The sequence below is a fragment of the Microcebus murinus genome, chromosome 15 (genome assembly GCF_040939455.1).
Source record: "Microcebus murinus isolate Inina chromosome 15, M.murinus_Inina_mat1.0, whole genome shotgun sequence".
In the NCBI taxonomy this organism is placed as follows: Eukaryota; Metazoa; Chordata; class Mammalia; order Primates; family Cheirogaleidae; genus Microcebus; species Microcebus murinus.
In genome coordinates, this window is record NC_134118.1 from 51,489,127 (window position 1) to 51,509,625 (window position 20,499).

At 40.7% G+C, this 20,499-nt stretch overlaps 1 protein-coding gene across 2 annotated transcripts in view; it reads right to left on the reverse strand.

Annotated features, from left to right (window-relative positions):
* Positions 1-3,569, reverse strand: part of PCDH10 (protocadherin 10) — a 56,803-nt gene extending 53,234 nt beyond the window's left edge. For both annotated transcript variants that reach the window (XM_012766316.2, XM_012766317.2), the window contains exon 1: positions 942-3,569. In XM_012766316.2, the coding sequence (XP_012621770.1) occupies positions 942-3,569 (2,628 nt within the window). The remainder of the gene's footprint in view (positions 1-941) is intronic.
* Between the last annotated feature and the right edge of the window lie 16,930 nt (positions 3,570-20,499).

Here is a 20,499-nt window from a genome sequence, read left to right on the forward strand (position 1 = left end):
CACCCACACACCTTTTCCGGTCCAAACTTTCTTTCACAGAAAGCAACTCTGTTCTTGCCCCCACCCCCACCCTCCAACTTTGCCACTTCTCCATCTTGTAAAAAGAAATCGGAATTGACAAGCCAAATTCTTTTATGAAAGAAAGCCAACAGCAGTGATTTATCCAAAACAGTGGGAAGAAAGTGATTATTAGCTAAAAGATATATTTAAGACAACAATTGTTTAAGCCTTTCATTAGTTTACTCTTACAGGGATTTGTGCCAAAGCAACTTCATTCAAATTCACACTGTGTGGGCGCTTGGCTTCAAGAGCGTCTGTAAATGCTGTCCAGAGCAAAACTGAACGCTTTTTTTGCAACCCGAGTTCAAAGGACAAGGATCGGATAACTTGTTCACTAAAACATGCATTTGAGTTTAGACAACTGTGTAAAGTTAAACAATCTATAGCTTACTTGTACACGCGACTGAAAGCATCGATAAACAAAACAAAATAAAATCAACTTTATTAACGCCTGGCACAGACGGAAAGAGGAAAAGCCCTTTGCCAGCGCTAGAAAATCCCTCCCCCACATTTCCCTCTCCCTTCGCGCACTTTTTTCTTTACCCCCAGGTTTCTGAGAAGGGAAGGGACTCACCCGGGGTTAAGATTGTAAAGGGAAGATGGGAGAGCGAAGGAGAGAGCTCCAAGGAGGCAAAGTACCATGGGGAGGGAATGAAAATAAATGTGGAAGGGTGGGACGCAGAGGATTAGGAACAACGCGAAAGTTAGGTTACACACGAAGAGGTGGAAGAGGGTGACCCCCCATCCCCGCCCACACAACGATACAAATAAGCTAATATCCTAAAATAAATACACAGTGCACCAGAGGTACAAGGGCTGTGCTAGAGGAGGCTTTCTGATGGAGGAGATGAGAGATGGTAGTCCTTTCGCTTCAGCCTTACCTCGTTGGACAAAATGCTTCCGTTGGAGATGATGTCGGGCTGCTGGTCGGTGTAACCGGTGACGATGGCCCCGCAGGGGTTGTGCTCAGTGTCCGTACTCCGGGAAGGGCTGCAGGGCTTAAGGAACATCAGATCGGTCTTGGCGGACTCCGGGGTCAGGCAGACCTGGTAGCAGTAATTCTGGTTGTGGTGGTGGGAGCCAAAGCCCCCGGACTCCTCCACGGGCACCTGGGCCGGGTTACTGGGCACGTTGGAGCTCTGCACCAGCATAATGTCCGACTTGCTGAGTTTCTTCTTGCGCGCCCGGGCTTGGCGGCCACAGCAGGTCGAACCTCCGCCGCCGCAGCAGCAGCAACAGAGGCAGCAGTCGCTGGCCAGACACGTGTAGATGTTGAGCTTCTTCTCTTTCTGGCAGCGGACGGCCAGCACGATCATGGCCAGCAGGAAGATGAAGGACACCGAGCCCAGAGCAATGATAAGGATGAGGGTGAGGTCTAGCGAGGTTTCCCCGCCGCCGGAGCGGCTGGGTCGCTGATGCTCCCCTGACCCTCCGCCTCCGCCCCCGCCCCCGCCCTGGGGCTCCACTGCTCCATCCACTAGCTGAACCACCAGGGTGGCGGTGGAGGACAGGGGCGGCTGCCCATGGTCGCGCACCTCGATCACCAGCTCGTAAGGCCGCTGGGGGTCGCGCTTGGCCGGAACTCGGCGCGCCGTGCGGAGCTCCCCGGTGCGCCAGTCCATGCGAAAGAGGTTCATTTCGTTGCCCCGCACGATGCTATAGGTGAGCCGGGCGTTCTCGCCGTCGTCCGCGTCCACCGCGGCCACACGGGTGAGCAGGTAACCCGGCTCTGCCGAGCGGGGCAGCACCTCGCGCGCCGGAGTCCCGTTGCGCCCTGGTAGGGGCGCCACGATGGCAGGGGCGTTGTCGTTTTGATCCACTATGAGGATGTTGACAGTGGCGTTGCCCGCCAGCGCCTGGGGGCTGCCGGCGTCTCGGGCTTCCACCTGAAAGCTGAAGTCCTTAAGCTGCTCGTAGTCGAAGGAGCGCAGGGCGTACAAGTAGCCGTTCTCAGAGTTGATGGACACGTAGGTGAAGACGCTCATACCCTGGATCTGGCACTCGAGGATAGAGTAGGCAAGCTGGGCGTTGGCGCCCTCATCGCGGTCGGTGGCGCTCACCGCGTAGATGTAGGCGCCCGGCACGTTGTTTTCAGTCACATACACGTCGTAGACCGGCTGGCTGAAGCGCGGCGCGTTGTCATTCACATCAGACACCTGTACCTGGATTGACTTACTGGTGGAGAGCGCCGGCTCGCCCCGGTCCCGGGCCACCACAGTCAGGGTGTAGGAGTCCCCCGCCTCTCGGTCCAGGGGGGCTTCGGTCACGATGGTGTAATAATTCTTAAAGGAAGACTTGAGGCGGAACGGCACGTCCCCCAGCAGCTCGCACTGCACCTGCCCATTCTCCTCTGAGTCGCGATCGGTCACGCTGAACAGGGCCACCACTGTGCCGGGCGCCGCGCCCTCGCTCACCGCCTCCTTCACAGTGCTGAAGCTGATTTCTGGCGCGTTGTCGTTAGCATCCAGCACTCGCACCAGCACCTTGCAGTGCGCAGGCACGGCGTTGGGGCCCAGGTCCTTGGCTTGTACGTATACTTGGTACACTGGGCTCTCTTCATAGTCCAGTTCGCCGCTCACCTCCAGCCGGCCAGTGCGCGGCGAGAGTCCGAAGAGCTCCCGTGCCCGGGGCGAAATGTGGCTGCTGAAGGAGTATACGACCTCGCCGTTCTGGCCCTCGTCCGGGTCGGTAGCGTTGAGCTGGATTACGAGCGTGCCTGGGGGCGAGTTCTCTGGTAGGGACACAGTGTAGACGGGTTGGTCGAAAGCGGGCACGTTGTCGTTGGAGTCCAGCACTCGGATGGTGAGTAGAGCCGTGCCGGTGCGCTGCTGCTGGGGGGGCAGGCCCGCGCCCCCGCCACCTCCCCCTCCTTCTCCTCCTCCCCCTCCTCCCCCGTCCACCGCGGTCAGCACGTAGCGGTGCACCGCTTGCTGCTCTCGGTCCAGTGGTTTCTCCAGCACCAGCTCGGCAAATCGGTTGCCATCCCCCTGGGTCTGCACGTCCAGGGAGAAGTAGCTGTTGGGGGTGATCTCATAGTCGCGCAAGGAGTTGGTGCCCACGTCTGGGTCGAATGCGCTCTCCAAGGGGAAGCGGGTGCCTGGCGTGGCGCTCTCAGAGATTTCCACGGTCAGGTCCGGCTCCGGGAAAGACGGGGGGTTGTCATTAATGTCCAGCACCTCGATCTCCACCCGGAACAGCTCCAGGGGGTTCTCCAGGAAGACCTCCAGGTGCAGGACACAGGAGGGGCTCTGTTTGCAGATTTGCTCGCGGTCGATCTTCTCGTTCACGTACAGCACCCCGGTCTCCAGGTTGAGGTCTAAGTAAGGGGTCCTTGAGTTGGGCACCGTTTGGAATCTGCGAGCCGAAAGTTTTGTAATGTCCAAGCCCAGATCTTCAGCGATATTCCCCACGAAAGTGCCATGTTCCTGCTCCTCCTGTACCGTGTAGTGAAGCTGGGAAAAGACTCCTTCCACCATCCAGAGCAAGGCAAAGAATAATAGCACAATCATCTCCAAAAGGAAAGGAAGTAGCTTCCCGCAGCCAGTCAGCCACCCAATCACCTCCCCCACCACCACGGAAAAAAAAATCTCAAAAAATACAAATAAAAGTACGCTACGTGGGGGGCTCCTGTGGCTTCTTGTCTTTAAAAATCTTACTCCTTTTGCTTCATGTTAGAGCTCCCCCCAATCCAGCCTCATTTTTTAATCTTAGCACAGGAAGGGTGACAGGCGTCCCCTTTCCTCATCTGTAATCTTCCCACTGACCAATTAATAAAATAATGATAATACAATAGTCAGCGTCCTTTATTCCGACAGTCTTGGCGCAACGCGGCGCTGGCAAATCCCAAAGAGGAAATTTCGATATTTCAAGACTGTCCTCGGTTTGTCTTCTTGCTGATGGGAGGAGAATGAGGAGGAGGAAAAGGAGGAGGAGGAGGAGGAGGAAGATGAAGAGGAAGAGGAGAAGGAAGAGGAGATGCTCCTGGCACCGCTAAACATGCCTCTTAATATCAACCGCTGGCAAATGCAAGAGGGCTTAAAAACAGCGAGAGAATTTTGTGCCGGAAAAGCACAGAACGGCTCTGCAGCATAAAACTTTCATTCTCTTCATTTCTCCGGATGAATGTTCTTCTTGACATTTTTTTCCTCTTTCTATTTGTATTTTTTGCCTTTCACCGTCTTGTCTCCTTCTGTCCTCATCTCCACCGTCAGTTGTCACTCTGTAAGTTTAATGAGCAGTTTCCTTTCTGCTGTTTGCTTCCCAAGCCTCTTTCCCTCTAACCTGTCTTTTTTTCCTTCCAGTCTTTCCTTCCTTCTGCTTCAGCCTCAGAGCCTGCGATCTCGGCTGGCAGTTTCTGAGCTCCGAGCGCTCCGCTTCTCTGTTTTTGCGCAGCGCCCTCATTCTGCCAACCAATCACCCAGGAGCACCACCCACCGACCCGCCGCTGATTGGCCAAGCCGGCTGTCCGGCAGGCACGTCACGCGGCAGCCGGGCGAGGCGGAACAGAACCCTCGCCCGGGCTGCTGGGGTGAGTGTGAGTGTGAGAGCGAGAACAGCCCCGCAGGTCCCGAGGCGCTGGCTGGGGACTCTGCCGCGGAAAGTTCCCAGTCCCCAGCCGCAGGTAACGAGCAGGGAATAGCGAGGTTCCCCTGTTTGCATCAGCAGATGCGAAAACATAATAGCAACAGCTGCGGTATCCTCTCCCAGGAGCGGGGTTTCCAGTGATGCTAACATTCTTTTTCCTTTAAGGTATTTTCCCTGCTACGGATCATGGAAATAAAGCACGGAGAGGGGAAAAAGTTGTACAGGGGCCACTGATGGGCAGACGGTATCTAATTAAGGGACCGTAGCAGAGATCGGCAGGGCATTTAAGAAGTCGATATAATAAGGCATGTGTCAGTCTAAGCATGAGGGTCCGAAGGGGCAGTGTGGAAAGGAGCGGAGCAGCTGGGGTGGGGGGCGGAGGTGGGTCCTAAAAAGCGGAGGGATTCGTGCTAAGGGATGTGGGCTGACAGCTTCTGTAGACGTGGAGACGCGTTAGACCCTGAGATCATGTCCCCTCCCTAAATGTTTACCTACAGAATCCTCAGCAAGTAGATGAACTCGCTTGGGGACCTGGCTTTTCGCTGTGACCGCGCGGATCAATGGCCGAGGAGTTTCACTGGCGCTGCTTCATGGAGCCCGCCATCCTCGCGGCCGGCTCTCGGGCACTGGCGCTGAGCGCCAGCAGGCGCTGCAAAGCGCCTCTGATATCCCTGCGCCTCCTGCGGCCGAGTGCTCGCCGCAGCTGGGAGCTCCGGCTATTTTCCGATTTTTTTTTTTTTTTACAACTGAAAACCGACACCCCTACCCCCACCCCCACCCCCGCATAGCAGACTAGGGCACCGATTTCTGCCCAGCCTGGGGTCAGCCCGCTCGGTGAGGAGCGTGGGGCGGATGCGAACGCGGGGGCTGGGGGGTGACGGTGAAGAGCCGTGCACACGCGGGCCCGAGAGTGTGCCGCTGCGGGTGTCTGTGAACACGTTTGCACATGCACGGCGCTCGCGTGCATCCTCCCTGTCCCGGTGCTGAGCGTGGGTAAGCCCCAGCGGAGCCTCCCCGAGTTGTGAAGGACACGCTTGGTCGGAGTGAGTGCGCACTCCCGATGCGCGGGGGCAGCGCGGCGCATCCACAAACCGAGTTCTTGTGAAGTTACGATACGGCGCGAACTCTTTAATGCCGGAGAGTGGCTTGCATGGCAATTTACCAAGGAAAGATTATTTTATATATAAGAAAGATTTCATATATATATATATAAATTAATAGGCTGTTAGCAAGGATTAGGTTGTTTATTCACTGAAGTAGCCCTTGTTCAGTCTCCTCCTCATGCCACAAAATAGAAAGGTCCCCTGCTGCTTTCTGTTAAATGAATGTCCCAAGAATAACACCACCACAACCTACTGGAAAAGGAGAGTCGTTTCCCCGAACCCGAGGTACGTTGCCATTCCCTTCTGGCAGGAAAGGAAGGAGGGCGAGTGTCCAGGGCGTGATTGTAGACTGAGGCAAGCCCGGGCGAGTGCGTGTCTGCTGACCTGCACCGCTCCCCGCTCCCGCGCTTGGCTCTTTCATGGGGGTAGGTCCTGCCTTTGAGCGGTTGGAAGGAAAGGATGCCAACAAAAATGGCTAATCCCTTTCCAGCTGCAGTAAATTGAAGACTGGCCAAAGCCGAGCGAAAACCGCTGCAGTTGAAATGATTTTAGTATCACGTCTGCCGCTGAGAATGGAGCGGCAGTGTATAAAAGGACCTGTGGATCAATGAAAAAGAGTATAGTGTATCTGAATATTAATACGGTATTGCATATGTACTTCCCACCCCTCCCCCCTTTTTCCTCCAGATCTGCAGAATTGAAACGAAATGTTTTGAGCTCTTCAAGCTGACTCATCAGAATCCTGGAGCCTTTAAAAAATGACGGTAATTTTCTAATGTGGTGTTCATTTGTACGTATGAAAACACTTGTGTGTGTGTGTGCGCGCGCGTGTGCGCGCGTGTTTGCGTGTGAGAGACATGCAGTTGAATGACAATGCAGATCCAGAAATTGTTTGGGGAAAACCGTGGCTGTTCCCGAAATGTAGATGAAGTTTGAGCAGACTTGGGGCGTATGTTGAAAGCCAGGGAGCTTCCAGAGGTGGAGATGAGAACGCGGAGAGATGGCCAGATTTGCCTGTAAATAATCACTACATCCACTGTAGCACTTGAGCTGCATTTTTTTTTTTTTTTTGGTAGCTGTGTTTGAATGGGAACTCTCTCTGCAAACGTGGGTTACAGGCGTCTCCTAGCGGCGAAAGTAGCATAGGGCACTCCAGAGAATTTTGCTTTGGAGCTCTTGTTCAGCAGACCTCGCCTTTTGGGGGCTCTACGGGATTTCTTGGGTCACAAAGGGCTGTGCTGTGTCCGCGCCAGCGACGCCGGGCCCAGGTCCTCTGGGTCTTTTCTCTCCGACTTCTAGTCTCCGCGGCGCCGGCCTGGGACTAGCAGGGTGAGGATGGGGTCTTCTTCCTGGAAGAACAGACCCGAGTCTGGTCCTGCTGGCTAGCTCCAGCCAAGGACAATTGCAGGAATATTTTGTTTGGAGCCAAGATCAGATATGGCATTAATAGCCTTCTCTGCCTCCTCACCCTAAAGCCATTAAAACAACCCCACCCCATCACCCACAACAAAATAGCACTTTAAGTTTGCCTTTTAAAATGCATCTTAAATGTAACAGGTTTACCTTCTCCCTTGCTGTGGCAATCAAGCAGACCCCTGTCTTTGCTTTTTCTTTTTCATTCTCCCTCTTGTGCGCACCAGAATTTAGTAAGGTCATGGTTACATATAAGACAGCGTCGGTGGTGAAATTGACTCTTTGAAGTATACAGTGTCATGCATGTTGTGTGTTCCTTGACCTCTCATTACTGAAGTGGGAAGGGAGAAGGATATCTAGCATACATAACCCCTTCCTCCTTCACCCTCTCCCTTACACCCCCAGGAGGGCCAGCTCTCTGGGCCGGAACAAACTGCACTCTAAGAGGGGATTAAGCAGTTTTTAATCATTGGTGAGGGTATCAAAATAAATTTTCATAAAAGTCCTGGTTTATATATGAAGAGTGGTAATGCATATTTTTTTTTTAATTCATTGGGCTCTGAGTGCAGCAAAAAGAAGGGCGCTAAAGAACCCACAAGTGTGTTTTACAAACTTTGAAACTAAGTAAAAGGCGTTGCTTTCTTCCCTACCTTTTGCCGGAAAGAGCGGGAGGGAAACACGTTTGTTAACCAGCGTTTGGATAAATGAGTGTTTGCAGTGATTTAACATGACTCGAAAGCAATTTGTTTCTAAATCCTCTTATTATTGCAGTGTGCCCAGAGCTTTGAGACAAGTTTTTTTTTTTTTTGCAAGAATTGGAAGAAAAAAATTTAATTTATCGATAAGGAGTGTTTCAAAAAACACCAGGCTCCACCAGGGTTCAGCTAGATGGTCCCTGGCACTTGTCATTCCCAGCAAGCACTGCACAGAGAGCAAATGCAAAAGACCCAGAGTGCATTGTATCTTTTATGGGTGACCATGAAATAGGTTTATTTGTGATAGTGTAACCTAACTTAAGAGGTGGGAGGGCAAAGCTTTAAAACCAGTGCCCCAGACACTGTTAGTGTTTGTTCATCTGTGCTAGAGTGAATGTTGAGTAGAATTTCTGGAAAGATTTATACCATATGCTATTTTAAGCTTTCAGGTAACTCTTTAATTACTGCATTCTAATGCTTTGAACCCAACAGACAACAAACCCATCCTTGTTCTTGGGACTGAGAACACTAGATATTCCATTAAGCACCAATATCATGAAATTCAAAGTTGAAATATGCTGTTCCATTTTGTTCAACCCAAAGCCAATATTGGTATGGGTTCACATTTGAGTTTCTTTTCAGTTATCAAACAGGGCCAGCATTTTGTTAAACTCTAAACAGTGAATTAAAAGCACTGAATGAGCTGAAGCAGCCCTTTAATGCAAAATGACAAATTGCACTTAAGCAATACATGAACAAGAAAATGATTTATGGATTTTTACAATGGCCTGAGCAAATGAAAGAAAGCAACATGAATTATACATCCTAATGCTTACAATATCATTTCCTAATAATACTGTTTCAGTTCAGATACTATACTCTCTTCCTTTCTATAAGAGAAATTGATCAATAAGAGGTCCAGGAATATTTTTAAATTAGGCACTGGTTTTTGATACTGATTCCAAATATATATGTGTGTGTATATTTTCTCTGTGTATTGAGGGAGGTGGGTTGATAATGAACATTGGATATACATTCTTGTGAGATCATTCTCATTTTATGTCTTTTGGTAGCAAGTAGTCCCTTGCAAACTTATGTTTGTTCCATGCCATCTTTCGTCATGTAAATAAATAGATCCTATTTAGGATGACAATCTTTATTGCCTCATGACCTCTTTTTCTGAAAATCAAAATGCATTACCTCATCTTACCTTTCCTTCCCTTGCTTTGGATATTGAAATAATCTTATTTCTTCAAAATGTCTCTTAACCTGTTCATATTTGTTTTATCCTGTCTTTTTCAGAATACTGTTTTAATCTTTAGAGTATTAGAGACATACCTAGGTTGGTAAATAGGTTATATATCTTAGTTTTTTTTGGCCTTAGTAGACAAAATAGAACCTGTGGGCTATTTTAAATTACAGGAAAAAAAATCAGTCAAATAAAATTTTATGTGATGCTAGTATTTAGAGTCTTAACAATACAAAAATCTAGTTACCTCTGTATTATGATGAGTGACTAATCCTGGCATTTTTATTTAACCATTTGTGGCTTGTGTGAGTATTTTGGGAGAGGTGTGTAGAATTTTAAGTGGAGTTAATATCTTTGCTGTGTTGCATCCTCAACCACAGGAAACTGCTAATCACCCAGGGGCCTCTAGGGTCATATTATTAGGCTTAATCTTAATTATCCAGGTTTATAAAAAAAAAAAGAAAAAGAAAAAAAAAACATTGAATCCCACTTTCTGCTTTTGACAGCATTAACAACCACTTTTACTGAAAGATTACTGAAATCAATGATGTGATTAGGATTGTAAATAAGAACTACAAGACATCACATTTAAAAAGCCAGCTGCTTTGCTAACAGGGAGATGTGTAGGTTTTACTGATGTGGCCCAGAGGCAGAAAATGAAGCTTCAAACATTGAGGTCGATATGGAACAATTTCAAAAATTAATTGAGAGTCCTGATTAAGTTTATGTGAGTAAGAAAGAAGTTGTCTATGAAGAGCTTTTTTTTCCTTCCCTAGTGGTTGTACTTCTTATTTGACAGTGGTACAAAGCCAGCACAGTTTTAGTGTTTGAGAAGTATGAATTGTTTTCTTAAGGGGGATACACCTTACAGAATGAGATTAACCAAATTGTGATTAAAGTTATAAGTCATAGAGCTATATTCGGAAGAGTTTTAAAATATTATTGGAGACAGACTCTGTGGCAAGTATATCAGACATAGCTTGAGAATTTCATTAATAATCAGAATTACATTAGAATTATAATAGTAAATCACAATAAACAGTAAAACAGTTACTTTCATTTTTTTAAAAAAGTATTTTTCTTAATTTCACTGCCTGGTTAGTATAAGTATTTGTATAAGAATCTTGATTTCCATGGTATCTTATTTAAATAGGCTTAGCAATGCTATATTCTAAAATGCTTTATTCTATTGCAATTTCTTGTATTATTTTAGTCAAAATGACTAATGGTCTTTAAAAAGCTATGTGTGTCAAGAATTCTTACATAAATTATAATACTTAATCTTCCTCATCTGTATGGGTATTTTTTTTTCTTTTTTTTTTTTGAGACAGAGTCTCTCTTTGTTGCCCAGGCTAGAGTGAGTGCTGTGGTGTCAGCCTAGCTCACAGCAACCTCAAACTCCTGGGCTGAAGCAATCCTATTGCCTCAGCCTCCCGAGTAGCTGGGACTACAGGCATGCGCCACCATGCCCGGCTAATTTTTTTCTATATATATTAGTTGGCCAATTAATTTCTTTCTATTTATAGTAGAGACGGATCTTGCTCTTGCTCAGGCTGGTTTTGAACTCCTGACCTTGAGCAATCTGCCCACTTTGGCCTCCCAGAGAGCTAGGATTACAGGCATGAGCCACTGCACCCTGCCTCTATGGGTATTATTATCCCAACATTATAGATAAGGTTACTACTGATGTTCAGAATTTAAGTAACTCAGCAGATTAAGACAGAATTCAAATTCAGATCTTTGACTGTTTATGTCCAGGCTCATTTTATTACCCCATGGGGTTTCTTCAGTCTATCTGAGTTGGATTTAATTAGGAGTAAAGAAAAAAAAAAGAATCAATTTAGAAATGTGGTTCATCCAGATTTTGGACTGAAAGGAATGCTGGTTTTATTGTAGTCAAACCTAGCTAGTAGAACACTATTGAGTCATGGAGGAATTCATAAATTTGAGGATTTTCTTTCTTTTTTTTTTTTAGGTATCTATCAAGAAAACAAAGCTTGAATATGTTTTCTTACAAGAGAGTGAGGTTATAAAGGGTCATTTCTTTCTCATGCAGAAGACTGATTTCGTTCTCATGCCTGACTTAAATGAAGGAGCATGGAAAGTGGTAAGAGAAACATGTCCAAAAAGGAAGCACCTCTGCTTCATCCATTCCTAAAAACACGCTACATTGATCAATGGTCCCAGAAATATTGCCTTGTTCTCTTTGTTCAACAGAGGTCAAAAGCAAAGGAAAAACAAAAATTGTACCTACTTTACACAAGGCAAATATTAGTGTTTATTTTGTATACCTTTCTGAAGTGTTCTTTAATTTAAAAGGGGAAATGTATTTTGTTAAGTGAATGTCAAATATCATGTACTAACTTCTTAAGTGTTGCTTAGAACAAATGCTTTTATTAGAAAATTTTGCAAATGAAACAAATGTATCTGTGACAGGAGAAAAATGGAAAAAAATGCTTAAAATAGTTTTAAATTTGGAAAGAAATAATAAGATAATTGTGGCATCATATTGTGCCATCACTGTAAGTAAATTTTGTATTAATATTTTGGTAGTAGGAACTGACAGAAGAAAAAAAAATTCAATTTCTTTTAGAAGTTTACTCAGTAATTTAGAATACATATAATGTGGGCTCTTTAGGGTAGGTTATACCGTTTTCTTACACTTTTCTGAAGGAACCCAACTGTGGCAGGAGATGATACGGTAAATTTGAAAAGAACATAAATTCGAGAATTAAACCAAATTGGGCTAAAATCCTTGCTTCTTCAAATATTTGAACATACCCAAATTACTTTGAAATCCTGTTAAAGTGTGTCGGACGTTCTAAACATCTATGAAACTGTGATGATATGTTGACCTTGTTCAGTAATTTTGAGGCTTAAACTGAAATGATACATGTAAAATTCTTAGCCCATAGTAGATTTTCAGTAAATGTTAACTATTAATATAGTAAGGTGTTTTTAATGGGGTGGTCCTTACATAGATACTTATTGAGAATAATTGGCCTTAATTTTCCTGGGGATTTTATTTCCTTTCTCAAATAAAAACTATTTGGCCAGCAGGTACATAAACAATTTTTAATTGTCCCTATTTTTCAGGAAATTATAATATGACTTAGAAGACTAGATGCAAATAATAAACGAAGAAGATTAAACTGAATTTAGTTAAGCTTCAAAAACATACACATCAATTATGAGATTTTTCCATAATCATGTTGTTCATTTTAGCACTTTTATTTGCTTTCTTCCAGATAAATTTCAATTTTGCATAACTTCAAATTTATATGATAAAACTGATAAGCAGATAGATTTAAAAAATAATTTTGATAAGATGGCTTTTTCATTTTAAAATACTATTTTCTTCTATATTTGTCAAAATTTTAGGATTAAAGGACTCTTACTTGATAGAGTGATTTCTTTTTCTTCCAATTCTTTGATGTAACATCTTAATATCTAATACTCTATTCATACCAAGGAACACTAAAGTGCTTAAAATTAAAAACAAATTGCTGAAAAATCAGTCACCTAAAATAGAATAAATTCATTAGAATGTCCAATTCTGAGCCTCAAGCCTCAATTGTATTTGACTTTCTCTTCACCATTCTCCTCCTTGCCATTTTCTGCCTGGTATTGCTGTGATCAGCTTTCTCTTTAGCAACTTATTACAACTTGAAAAGCAAAGACACTCAGAAACTTTCATGGGTGCTGGTATGACACAAGCCCAGCTGTGAGAATACCAAGAGAATGGAAAGTAAATGTAAATCATGGACATAGTTCTCAAGGATTTCATAATTTGATAAAGAATATACATACAAAGATTTAAACAACTTCATTAACAACATGAAAAAAAAACATGTAAAAACATATACTGACTACAAATGCTGAATGCATGGGGAATAAAACTCATAAATAAAATAAATTAAGCAAAGATTTCTAGGGAAGGGCAACTTTTGTTACGATACCAAAGACAACAGTGGCAGATTAGTAAAGAGAAATATCTGAAGCAGGTTAGAGCGACTTGTACAGTAAAGAAGTGAAGGGAGGGTTAGGAAAAAGCTTTTCTATAGAGGTCATAAAAACAGCAAATGAATCTTTTCAATTATGGGCCAATATCCTGACTTTGGACCTACTTCCTTAAATCTGTAATTCTAGCAGGCCTCAATTTTGTTTCCTTTGATTTATTTCCTCCCTACCATCCCCACTGAAACATGGCTAAATTTAAGGTCAGTGGAGATGGTGAGATACTTATTCAGCATTCACACCTGAGTAATGCTTTTTGTATGTCTTGGGCTAATAGCCAATGTTCAGTCTTAGAATTATGTCAAAACCTAATATTATTGCTTATTCATTAGCATGTATATTTGAGAACCTTGGCTGCTGCTGTTAATTTAATGGTAAAGTGTTTATTGCTGATTTTTCTCAAAACATTTTTAACCTTATCTAGTCAGACTATCTAACCAAGTGTCTAATTTAATCATAAATAAACAACATATTTACATTCTGCTGGACAGGACAAGAGGTAGAAGTAGTGTTTACGTCGAGGAACTTAATAAGCATACAGTTGAATGGTCACATTTTTTTGTGGATTTGTTGGCTGCATGACTAGTACTTAATAAAGTTGTGCTGACTAAATGAGAGAATACTTGACTTTTTAACTTTCTACTATTGCTAATCTTAAAAGGTATTTCTAAGATAGTGTGCTAAATTGCATAATATATGTTTTTCTAATAATTTGTATTTGGTAAAGTTCTTTTTAAGTTAGCTATTTCAAAGAAACCTTACCTAAGATGGAAAATTCACCATGCATAATTACAAGTGTGTTAAAAACACTTAACTTTCTCAACTAATTAAATGCTTCTCCAAACTTCTACTACTAAAAAGCGATACATCTTCTTATAATATTTTGTTTCCTAATTTTATCCTCATTTCATATATATTACATTGAATGTATAAACCTATATACAGAGAGATACAATGGCCAATATTCTGAATTGTTTTATTCCTTTTATAAGGTCATGATGACATGTAAGAAGGAGTCCCTTGAGATTAGAATATTAGATGTAGAGAGTAGATATGGCTGAGATAGAAAGAGGTTTGCTGCCTTAGGTGGAATCAGGAGGTATTATAATTTTGAAGCATGCTGCAGGGATAAGTTAAAAAAAAAAGGTTGATTAACTTGGTGGATTCAAAGCAGTATCTTGAATTTCAAGCCAGGGGGTACACTGTCTAGCTTCTAGTTTCTCTGTTTTTCAACCTCCTGAAATGGAGATATTTCAGTTCAAATAGGGGCTGTTGGTCACTATCGTGTATTTTCTTTTTTCTTCTCTTGCGTTGATGGATAACCCCAGTTTCTTTATTCTGTAACTAACAAAACTATATCGTTTACGGTTTAGATATTTTGGAGTTTGGAAATACTTAACTCTGTAATTCAGCAAGCGATTATTTAATACATGCAGCATTAAGAGTAATCTTGTGAAGCTTTTCACAGGCTAATAAAGGCTAGATCAGTTGGCCAGAATGAAGAGGTTTTAAGTGGAAATGTAAAACACATGCACACACACATACACACACAAAAAAGGCACTGTAGTTATGACTATGTTTTTGGCATAAGAAAATACATGAACAGCTATGCAAGGCAGAATAGATCACACACAGTCAGATGATACTATATGTGACATTTACTTTGTTTATAATGGAGAACTTGCACATTGTTGTGAAAAGGAAGGTTTACTTTTTTTATCTTACAATAATACAGTATACAAATATGAATTTCAGATGGATTTGAGCATTAATTAAAAATATAAAACCCTGGAATATCTAAATCTATATAGTATTCAATATTTTCATCACTCCAGATGTGTTTTTTTGAAACAGAGCTTAACATTGTGCCTTTCAGGTCTACTCCTCAAGGCAGGAAAAAACCATAACAAAACAAATCTGAGGGACAGCAGAAATGGGAAGCTCTTCCCATGATGAGAGACACCAAATGGAAAGTAAGCTTTTCTTGAGAGCTACACCTATGTTTCCCTTGTCATCTGAAACCACTGATTGTAGCAATGGATGAAGATTCTGGAAGGAGAAACTGAAATTTGAAAGTTGTGGACATGTCTGTTATCAAAATGTAAGTTCCTTCTGACTGGCGTGGGAAGAGGGAGAATTAAGATTATTAGCCTTTCAGTTCATTCCTCATTAAAAAGATTTTTAAAAATCTTTTTTAAAATGTTTGTTGTTGAGACTGAGAAACTCTAGAAAGAGGCTCATTTCAGATAGAGAGATAGTAAATAGTATGTTAGTTTTCAGGTTCTAAATAAAGAAGTTTTTTCTGAATCCTGAGACCTGTTACTTCTAATATGCACTGATAGCTCTAACAAATTCTATTCTGATTGGAAAACTAAGTTGTGATTTTTTTTTTAATGGTTATTTATTTCTTACTGAAATTCACATTGGAATTTTTCAAAAGTTTTATTTCTTCATTTGCTTTAGTATTATATTAATGGTCTTTATCTGATTACCTATTTTTTCTAGAATTAAAATATATGAGTACATTTATCTCATAAAGGCAAAGAATGAGTAGATATTTAAATCTTAGAGTGACTTGTTTATTTTAAAAACCTATTGATCTTTATTATTCTTTTTAATAGAATTCAGAATTAAGTTATGTTGAATGGGAATATTCATTTATAATTTTACAACAAATGCTTCTCTTAAAAAATGCTAAGGGCATGCTAGGGAGCAAGTGATCTGATTCTTAGTTTGAGGACTATAACAAGAATACCTCTATTTCTTTGTTTTTTAAATCAGATCTACATATACAAAGAAGAATTTTACATGTAAAAGCAGAAATGTAATAAATCTTATAGTTTTATTTCAATTTTAATGGTTGTGAATAAAATGGGCAAAGAAAAAATAAATGCCACGGTATTTAAAGCTATCTATTTAATATGGTGCTGTTGTCTTAAAGTGCTGATGTTCACACTGTGCCTGCAGAATTTTATTGTGTTCAAGAACATCTGTGAGTTTCTTCCCTTTATCTAAGAAGAATGTGTTATATTTCAGTGAATTATAGGTGGCAGTATACACAGCTAAATTCCTTGCGTTACTGCAGGTAGATGGAAGGTTTTTCAATTGGCTAACAATCATATATTTAAGCTTATTGTGCTTCTTGCTCTTTTAACCATCTCCCCCCTTTTTGTTGTTAATGTAAGAACACCAAATAACCTTCCTCAGATTAAGAGAGTGATTTTTATAGTGATTTTGAGTGATTTTAAATCACAAGTTTATTATGACAGATAGGAAGCATTTTTAAATATTTTACTAAATAAAGATACATTAGAAAGAGTATAATATTCATTGACCAGTTGGTTTCATATGAAAATGAGAATTTAAAGCTAAAGAGACTCAGAATTACTTATCAAGGCAGTGACAGATAATTTTTTATTCTGTCTCTTTCATTTTCTATTTTAAAAGTTACAAGCAAATGTGCTTTGATTGCTAAGTTATAAAATGCAATACTTTTCTGATTTATTATCCCGAAGTACGATATCTATCTTTGAGAAAGTTAAATACAAAATTGCTGTTCTTTATGTCTAATATATACCCTGAAAGCATTATATTCATGGAAATGATAAGAAAATTATATATGGTGTAAAGAAAGAGAATAAACGTTAAATTGATGATCGATAGCTATGCTGTGGCATCTCATGGAGAATAAGAATGTTAAGCTTTAGAGCAGTTTTTTCTGAGACATTCACAAAGTTCATCTGAATGTTTCATGACAGTTATTCAGAGACGTATGGGGTGGTGGAACTGAGGACCAAAAGAGGCAAGCAGGTCAAACTCTCCTGCCCTGATCACTTTTGTTATGTTCTATTTACTGAATCTTGTGAAATGCCACACCCCCTTTTCCTTTTAAACTGACATCATTTTATCTAATTGAAATTCTTCATGTATGAAGCAGAAAATTGAGAACTAGATATTATCAGTGCAGATACCACCCCTGATAAAGTAAGCAATACTTAACTTTGTTTCCTAGAATACTACCCCTGATAAAATAAGCAATACTTTGTTTTTATTTGTGTTTTTTCTTGAGTGTGGAATTTTGTTGATGTTGTTGTTAGCTTTGTTTGTTCCCTCCCCCACCATACTTGGTTTATTCATTTCAATATACTCAATTACTTTGCAATTCTTAGTTCACATGGAGTTTATAATGTTGAAATAGACATTCTTGTTTGCACATGCTCACATTCAGGCTGGCCAGTTGTTTTGCATCATTCGGTTAACACAAGTAGGTATGTAAAATTTGATGATTCTAAAGTGAAATAAACAGACTTGAGAGAAATCCACATTGAAACTATTTCTTCAGATTTTTTCCTGCCCCTTTTCAAGGTTATTAAAGATAGATTCTCAGAACTTGTATGTTTGTTAAGTACTTTTCAATGAATGTTATTGTTTTCTGATAAGATCGTGTTCTTCAGCATTTGGAAGTCTAACCAGCCTTTTGCATTTGAACTTTAAAATAGGCATAGACCTATAGAAACCCAAGGAGATTTTAGTTAAATGTATTGAGTTTATTTTAAAAATAAAGTGAAGCCATGAAAATCTGTGAAAATAGGAGACCAACCCAGAGTGTCTTTAAGATGTGGATATTGCTATATAAGTACAGCTAACAGATTTTCATTTCTTTTTTATTTCATCACATTATGGGGGTACAAATGTTTTGGTTACATATATTGATTGTCTTTGCCCCCCCAAGTCAGAGCTTCTGCCTCGCCCCCCCCTCCCCCCGTGGTGTGCACTGCACCCATTAGGTGTGAATATGCTCCTCACACCTGCCCAACAGCCAAAGAATGTTACCACCTTATGTGTACGTAAGTGTTGATCAGTTAATACCAATTTGATGGTGAGTACACGTGGTGCTTGTTTTTCCATTCTTGTGATACTTCCCTTAGTAGAATGGGCTCCAGGATAGTTGTTTAGGACCTAGGAAAAAAATCATTTATGTAGGTTGTGCCTGCATGAACCTATATGATAAATAGATATCAGACCCTTTACTTTTATGAATTCACATTTAAATGATATAGGGCCCTCCAGAAACTAATAACTTGTTATTCCCCATGTAATTTCAGTTTGATATGAAAAATGGCAAGAAATTTTGATGGTTTGATTAATTTATTCATTCAATAGATACATAATTGAGCATCTACAACAGGGCAAGATATTTGGATACTTTGGTGAACAATGTTCACTTTATGTGAACATAAATGTTCATTTGTGTGTGTATGTGTGTGTTGACAGATGATAACAAACAAGTGTATTAACTGAATTACTTAGTATATTAGGAGGTGGAAACTACTGTGGAGAATAGAAAAAGTAGAACTGCTGGTTAATGGAATCTCTTAATTTAAAATTGAATATTTTTTACCTCTGAAATTTGTGGGGGCTATGGAACACAGACATGAGGTTGAATGGGATATTAATAAATGAAATATGGTTGTTATGACATGGGCAAGAAAAAAACCCCAAATTTGGCTAATTCTTTTTAACTTTTCCTTTAGGAGTCGCTTTAAAGCTGATTTCTCATTAACCACTAAATTGAATGTTTTCCCCCTAGGCAATTTGCCCCAAAGGCTGAATTAGTGGGAAAACCACTAAAAGAACACTGCCATTCTAAAGGCAAGAAAGCTTTTAAAGTAAAGGGATGTCTGGATGTAAAATAGGTTTCGATTTTTGATAGTTGCCTTTTAAAAAATAGAAATATAAGGAAATATTTAAGAAAGTGTCATTGGAGGCAAAACATTGCTTTAGGATGTCAAGTGAGTCCCCAGCAGGAGATTTTGGAGGAATTTCTTGTTTACCTTAACAAAACACTATCACCCATGGGGAGTAGCTAAAGAATAAAATAAAAGTAAAAAAAGTAAAAGCGAAGAAAATTCTAGTTGCTGTTACTTGAACAAGTAAATTTCATATAGAAACTGATGACAGTGAACTATGTCAAACCTGACTACTCTAAGAACATTCCTCCATTGATTCGCCTTTGCAAAAATCTGATTTGTGGTCAGCTGGTAATGAAAATGCTTAAAGATGTTGAATGTCAATAAGATGGGCACTTCTGGAATAGTGCTATGTGTACAGGTGTGTTTCCAGATACATTTTATGAGGTTTCTCTCAACTCAATCAGTTATATAGTTATATAAGCACTAGGCATACAACAAATCATGTTCTCTGTGCCTACAAAATCTGTAATTTCAAAATGCTCACTTCTTGCTGTAGTGCTCTGGAAGACTTTGTCCTCCTGAAATTTCATAGTTTTATTCTACCATCATGCCCATCCCCCAAACGTATTTATTTACTTACTGTCTTCATGAAGTTATTTACTCATTTATTAAAATAAACACCTATATGTTAGGCATTGTGCTACGTACTTACAGATACTTTCCTGGATAAAAACATTCTCATCGTAAAAGTGTTAAGGTGACAAGGATAGTCTGAATACCCAGTCTCTGAAGCACCGTTTAGTTCTTTCTAAGTTACAGCTGTATATAGATTAAAAAAGGAGAAATGGATAACAGTCAGGATAAAGGTAGAAATATCATTAAGTGTGATATCAGGGAAACAAATCTGGATAGATCCAGTTGAGTGCTACATAAGTGATGTTCATAATGATGGCAGTCAATGAGAAAAAATTAAATACTATTGCTTATATGTTTTTTAATAAGGCAAAGACATTTTAAATTCATTTCAGAATAATTTCAACACAATGGTCCACATTTATATAAAGTTAGTAACAAATTATATTAATGATAATGGTTTCAATAGCGTGTGAAGTCCTTGATTATTTTTAAAGTTCTTTTGTAAGGAAAATTATTGTGTGCGTATTATTTTATTTTTAGACTTAGATGAATAAATTGCACCATTACAGATTGTGTTTTATCTGTTTTTTTAATTGCTCCATATGTATTTAACTTACTGATTTGCCATGCCTGATTTGCTACAAATCTTGTTTTTAATAAAGAATCTCCTATTATTTATAGATTTAAAATGCAATGAATGAATGTATTTATAATTATATTATAATCATTCCAAATCACATTTAAATAATTCTTCTCTCTATATACAAGTTCTACTTTAGCATAAGATATATGGAATTGTCTTATACACACTTACATGTAAATGTTATATTCCTAACCAAATTTCATCACATAAAGTTGGAACTGTGTATCTTAATTTCTGTAGAAATATTGTAAATTTCATATAATACCTTTCTGGGAGAAATGAGAGTAATTAAGAAGCACAAAGTTACCTATTTAATTAGCCTATTTGTATCCTCAGAAGACTCCTTAGTTGTGAAAAGTGTGAGGGAGCTTGCCCTTAGTTAATTGAATCAGAGGATATTTTTACT